The following is a 6145-nucleotide window of genomic DNA, read 5'->3' as shown; positions in this document are numbered from 1 at the left end:
TGCCATACGGCCGTAGTAAGCCGCGACCTCGTCGCACTGATTACTGGGAGTTGTAGTCTCTACTTTTGCGAACAGGCATGGCGACCTCTATTGCAGGGTGCTATGGAGCAACAATGAGCCTGGCCCGGACTGTTGGAGCTGCCAGGACGCTGCGCTCTACGCCGGCCTCTGTCACCTGCCGTAAGTGGAGCGAGGCTTGCGAGTCGGTTCGCAGAAGGGGCTCATGGCCAGGCCGGGGGTAGGGAAGCACGGAACTCAAGGGCGACCTTAGTGGAGGCCTCTCGTGGGACCGCGCTGGGGGATATCGCAGGGTTCCACCAGGGCTCAGGGCAGGCCGGAGCAGTTTTGATTTCTGTTGTCTGCTTTCGCAGTGGCCCGCGCGGGGCCAGGCCGCCAGCAGAGCACTAGACCTTCTGAACCCGGCGCATTCCAGCCTCCGCCTAAACCTGTTATCGTGGACAAGCGCCGCCCCCAACGCCAGGAAACAAGGTGAGGTGTGGACCTGGGCGCGATTCCCTCTTTTGGGGTTTGTCCGCTGGTGAACCTGTATTTGCTATGGAGGTCTTGGCCCTAACGCGGAGTCTGAACTTCCCACTCTACCAACTTGTGTGCCGAATTGTTAAGCTGGTGTATGTAAAGCACACCCAGCGCAGGTTTGTCTTCCTCGCTTCTCCCAAGCTGGCATTGAACTTTCTCAGTAGTCTTATTAAATCAGAATTTCAAGTAGGGATTCCGCAGATATCAAGCTCTTTACACCGGCATTTGGCCCGTATTAAGAGTCTTTATCTGAAGCACATCTTGTTTTACCCGTTTACATCAGGAGCCAGTCTTTCCTCGGCTTGGTGGAAATGGATTGGCCAGGACTCACCGTGTTTTACTTTCCTGGCAAATGCGATACAGTGGTAAAAATTTCTGTTAATTTGTATCTGAAATTTGGTCTTTGAAATAGTGTGCTTAAAAACCTGGTTCACTTAAAATGGTGGTAACTTCGGAGTACATGTAAATTTAGTTGACTTGGGGTTTGTAGAAGGTGTTTCTGTAGACCTGAATAAACAGCCTTCTTACAAAAACAGTTTTAAAGGAGGAAGACTTGCTGAGATTATAGGCTTTCTGAAAGGACTTTGGGTTGTTGATTCAATTATGAGAGAGAGAGAGAGAGAGAGAATGAGAATGAGAATGTTTAACATTTCAGATATTCTATACTTCTGAGTTGAAATAAACTTGAATTATGGAACCTAAAAATTCATAAAAGATTTTGTTACACAACTTTTTTAAGGTAGAAAAGGAATATCTCTCTTAAATGAATCTACGTTGTAATGTCATTGATACTTTTCTATAGATAAAACATTTCATAATGACCTTAAAATCAGTTGAAGAGAATAGGGAGATTAATTTTAAAGTCAATTTGCAATTGATGATTTGTGTTTATATCTTTTCCAACATAATTTATTATATGCAACTCAACATGAGGCCTGTAGTATGGTTGTAGGCTTTGGAGTTCGACAGATATGACTACATTTAAATCTTGGCATGATAAGTTTATAGCTGACGTAATAATAGGTCAGTTAATTACCCTCTCCAAGCTTTGTTTTCTTCATCTGTGAAAAAGATATGACACCAAACCCATCTGGTTGTTGTAAGATTAATTTATGCTATAGAATTTAATAAAGCTTTTAACACAAAAGCCAGGTAAATACTCAGGGTTGTTAGCTATTTTCAAAAGCACTCTCAACAATTTTAGAAATAAGATCGATTCTTATTTAGAGATGGAAGAATAAAACACTTCAAAACTATAATCTTTCTTTTTTTAGAGAGCAACAGATTCTTTTTAAATGGTCTTTAAAGTTTCCTTTTATTATTATTATTATTTTTTTCCTGCAGGTTCTTGAGTCCTGAATTTATTCCTCCAAGGGGAAGAACAAATCCTCTGAAATTTCAAATAGAAAGAAAAGATATGTTAGAAAGGAGGAAAATACTCCACATTCCAGAGTTCTATGTTGGTCAGTAAGAGCTGGATGCTTTTATTATTAGTGGCTTGTGGGTTAGTTTTCTTGGTATAGAGAAGATTGTTGTTTACATATATGGGTTTCGCCCATATGAGGTACTTATTTCTAATGTTATATTAAAATCTTCAGGATGTTATGACATTACCTAGAAATGCCATTGTTTCTGCATCTTATGTAAAAGTTCACTTCACTTTCGGTTGTAGGAAGCATTCTTCGTGTTACTACAGCTGATGCATATGCCAGTGGAAAAACCAGCCAGTTTCTGGGGATTTGCATTCAGAGATCAGGAGCAGGACTTGGAGCTACTTTTATCCTTAGGAACACTATTGAAGGACAAGGTAGGTTCCATTTCATTATTTTAATTTTCTGGAATATGTCATCTCAGGATTCTTTGTTTTCTGCATCCTTGGATAAGACATCGAAAGTGTAAGGGGCTCTGAGGGATGACATGGACCCTATGGCCTCAAATGGTATGAGAATTGAGGTTGCTGATTAAATATGATTGGTGCTCTACTTTCTTTGAAGGCTTCTTTTATTACAGGGACAATAACTTTTAGAAGTAGACTTTGCAAACTATGGCAGTATCGCAGGAGGAGACAAGTGACTATAAAGCAGTGTGGGGACATTCATTTTAGGAGCAAATAACCCATGAGAACATTATAAACATAATGATGTTCTTATGATGTAACTTTATCCTAAAATGAACAGCCCCCATTTTGCTTTTAATTATAGCATTCACCACAAGGATCAGTTTTATAAAAGTCAGAGGAATTTTTAAAATGGCAAAATTGTTTGCCTTGCTTAATAAGGCAGGAGAACAAGTGGTAAAATTTTAGAAAGATTATGAATCAAAATGGCAGAAATAGTAGTTTTCATACTTAATGTCGTATGCTTTATCATCTCCAGCAGTGAAGTATTATATTCAAAGAAATTGAACATATGAGAGCAATTTATGTCTTCTTTATTCTGTAATGGCCTGGGTGCTATACATGTAAGAGCTCAGCAGGAATTGACTGAGTACAGAAGCTTGTGCCTCCAATCATGATTTCTCCAATTGCATACTCGGAGAAACCTTGTCATAGACATGAGCGTAGGCGTGCATCAGAACAAGCTGTGTTTGATCTTTGAAGCCGAGATGATAATCGTTTCTACCTCTCAGGGTTGTGGTCAGTTGATTGTGGGGTTGTATATGAAGTGCTAGACACAAAATAAAGTATTAGCTCCCTCTTGCCATTCTCTGCAGTACTATTTGACTGTAACCTGCCTGTACCTTTCCCATTGATACTTCCTTTTTTGTTTATTCTTTCTAGTCTGGTGGCTTTAAATACCACCCATACGATGACAGTTCCCAAATACGTATCTTGAGCACTGACCCTTTCAGAAGTCCAGATTTGGCATCTCCATTTGGATGTCTTATATAAGCATAAAACAAGTTCAAAACTCTTTATTTCCCCTCTCAATGTGTTCTTTTCACGTTTTCTGTTTCTATAAATGGTACGCTCCCCACCATTTATTTAAACCAAAACCTTAGGCACTGTTTTTAATTATTCTGTTTCACACATCCAGTCAGTCAGCAAGTTTTCATAGCTCAGCTTTAAAACCCGTATCCCGCCTTTGTCTGTTTCTCCATCTTCATTGCTACTGCTCCTGTCCCTGCCATCACCCTCTGCCTGCAATGGTACAGTATCACTGGTTTACTTTCTTGGTCCATCAAGTGACTCTGCTCCGGACAGATGGGCCTTTTTCTGATTTTTCTAACACGGCAAGTTCATTAAGGCCTCAGGGCTTCTGCATTTGCCATTCTTTCTGCTTGGAGTATTCTTGGCCCTTTATAGTATCAGTTTAAATGTTGTCTTTTCAGAGAGGCTTTCCCTGACTGTACTGTTTAAAGTTAATCTCTTTCCAGTCTCAGTGTCATCACCCTATATTGTTTTCACTGTATGAAATTACCCTTTTGGTTTGTTTATTTATTGTTTGTCACCCACTAGAATATAGGCTTTATGAGAGGAGAAGGATCTCAACCTGTTTTGATTTTGCTTTAGACAGGGCTCCTAAATCAGGGCCTGAACCAAAATAGTTGTATAGTAAATATCACATAGTAAATTCCTGCTATTAAACACTAGATGTTAATGTTCATTATGTATTTTACTATTTGTATTTCTCTTGGGCTTATTCTAGGAAACCTCAGAATACACTCTTGCCCTTAAGCATTTAATGATATAGATCTTATATATTAAACTAGTACTTGTAGCATCTTGGAAGCAATCAAAGCCGTTCTTAGCTTGCTTCATATGGAAGGCTCTGGAGTTTTAAAAACCTAGGCCATCCTTAAGAGAGCTTCTAAACCAAAGTTAGGACTTAAAAATGTGCTTACTCTTTTTGCATCATTAAGTCCTGTTGCTTGGAAAGTAGAAGATAGTTTTATTTAAGTAATTGGGAAATAAATTAACATAGATTGAAAAATTTACTCAAATTTTCTTCAACTAAGTTAATATTATCAAATTTGAAGAGATATGTGACTATATTTATAGAAGATATTCTTTTGAATTTTATCATTCTAATTCAGATTTTCTTATTACTCTATATTGATTTTACTTTGTTTCTTTCAGTCACGTTTATTTTAAAGATTGCAAATTTATGTCACATTTCCTTTGTGCGAAACTCTGCTAGTTCCTTTATAAAATAGCTTTTATTATAGTGTGAGGCTTATGCATGAATCTGGATTTAGATTGTAAGAACACATTTTCTTCTCTTTTTAGGTGTCGAGATTTGCTTTGAACTTTATAATCCCAGAATCCAGGAGATCCAAGTGGTCAAATTAGAGAAACGGTTGGATGACAGCTTGCTATACTTACGAGATGCCCTTCCTGAATACAGCACTTTTGATATTAATATGCAGCCAGTAGTACAAGAATCTAGCCAAGAAGTTCCTGTTAATCAGGTATAAATTGTACATTTGGAACTGGAAGTTCAAGTATAAAATAAGAAAGAGTCATCTTAATGAAAACTTTTTAGAAGAATTTTTCTTATGACTATCAGCCTAATTTATTCTTTTTTGTAAATATCTTCCATAGCTGAAAGTAAAAATGAAACCTAAGCCCTGGTCCAAACGCTGGGAACGTCCAAAATTTAATATTAAAGGAATCAGATTTGATCTTTCTTTAACTGAAGAGCAAATGAAAGAAGCTCAGAAGTGGAGTCAGCCTTGGCTTGAGTTCGATATAATGAGAGAATATGATACTTCGAAAATCGAAGCCGCGATATGGGATGAAATTGAAGCATCGAAAAAGTCCTGATCTGAGAATGAGTTTAGCGTCTTATGGAGGAGGATATACTGACCACAGAAGATTTTTTTAGAGACCAGTTTAATTTCATGTGTAAGGACATAGTCATTAAATCAGCTAAGCATTCATTATTTTATGAGTACTGTTTTTTAAAAAAATAAAATGAGTACATCAGTTTATTATTTTAAAAAGAGAAATATACATGCCAAGTGGTCCGGTGTCGATTCTCTTACTGGAGGCAAAGCTACAGTAGGGTCAAACTCTTACCAGAATGCTTTTCATTAAGCCTGGAATCTGAACAAGGAATGGGCGAAATAAGTATACAGAAAAGTGTAAGATTTAAGGAATAATAGTAAAATGAGCATTCATGTACCCACCATCAAGTTATGTAAAACATTTAGTAATATCTAAGAAAGTTAAATAGAATATTTACTAGGATCTAAGAAGACTCTTGTGTGTCTGCAGTTGTATCCCTCCCCTCTCCCAGCTGTAGGCACTATCCTGACCATTAAATGTTCCCTTGCATTTGTTTTAGTTTGTTACGTACATATGCGTTCTTAATATATTTAGTTGAACATAACAGTCTTTGGGTCATAGTCTAGCTTCAGTTTCCATGAGCTTACAAAAAAAAAACACTTTGGAGGAAGTTCATGGCTAAGGCCATGAGTGAATTCTGCTAAATAGAAGGCTCACCACAGGGCTTTGGCAGGGCAATAGCGTAGATGGAGTAATTGGCGTCTGACAGAAATGTGGTTGGAGAGAGTAGACTGCTCTGTATTTTCTGGTTCTCAGCTCATGATGAATCAAACTCCAGCTTGTAAGAGTAGGTCAGAACAATACTTCAGTAGGGTGATA

General features: G+C 38.0%; 1 protein-coding gene across 1 annotated transcript; it reads left to right on the top strand.

Moving 5' to 3' along the window:
• The first annotated feature begins 27 nt into the window (after window positions 1-27).
• On the top strand, window positions 28-5481 carry MRPL19 (mitochondrial ribosomal protein L19). Its single transcript, XM_011358082.2, has 6 exons — window positions 28-180; window positions 372-489; window positions 1882-2000; window positions 2210-2344; window positions 4766-4947; window positions 5081-5481. The coding sequence occupies exons 1-6, from the start codon at window positions 78-80 to the stop codon at window positions 5300-5302; spliced, it is 879 nt and encodes a 292-aa protein (XP_011356384.1). The 5' UTR covers window positions 28-77; the 3' UTR covers window positions 5303-5481.
• The last annotated feature ends 664 nt before the right edge of the window (window positions 5482-6145 follow it).

Source organism: Pteropus vampyrus, unplaced genomic scaffold (assembly GCF_000151845.1).
Source record: "Pteropus vampyrus isolate Shadow unplaced genomic scaffold, Pvam_2.0 Scaffold37, whole genome shotgun sequence".
In the NCBI taxonomy this organism is placed as follows: domain Eukaryota; kingdom Metazoa; phylum Chordata; class Mammalia; order Chiroptera; family Pteropodidae; genus Pteropus; species Pteropus vampyrus.
This window is presented reverse-complemented; position numbering and strand designations above follow the sequence as displayed.

Bases quoted from the DNA above. Each gene is read 5' to 3' on its own strand.
- MRPL19 (XM_011358082.2), top strand. From the start codon at position 78: ATGGCGACCTCTATTGCAGGGTGCTATGGAGCAACAATGAGCCTGGCC. The intron at 181-371 runs GTAAGTGGAGCG...CTGCTTTCGCAG, and splicing joins GCCGGCCTCTGTCACCTGCC to TGGCCCGCGCGGGGCCAGGC. The intron at 4,948-5,080 runs GTATAAATTGTA...TATCTTCCATAG, and splicing joins AAGAAGTTCCTGTTAATCAG to CTGAAAGTAAAAATGAAACC.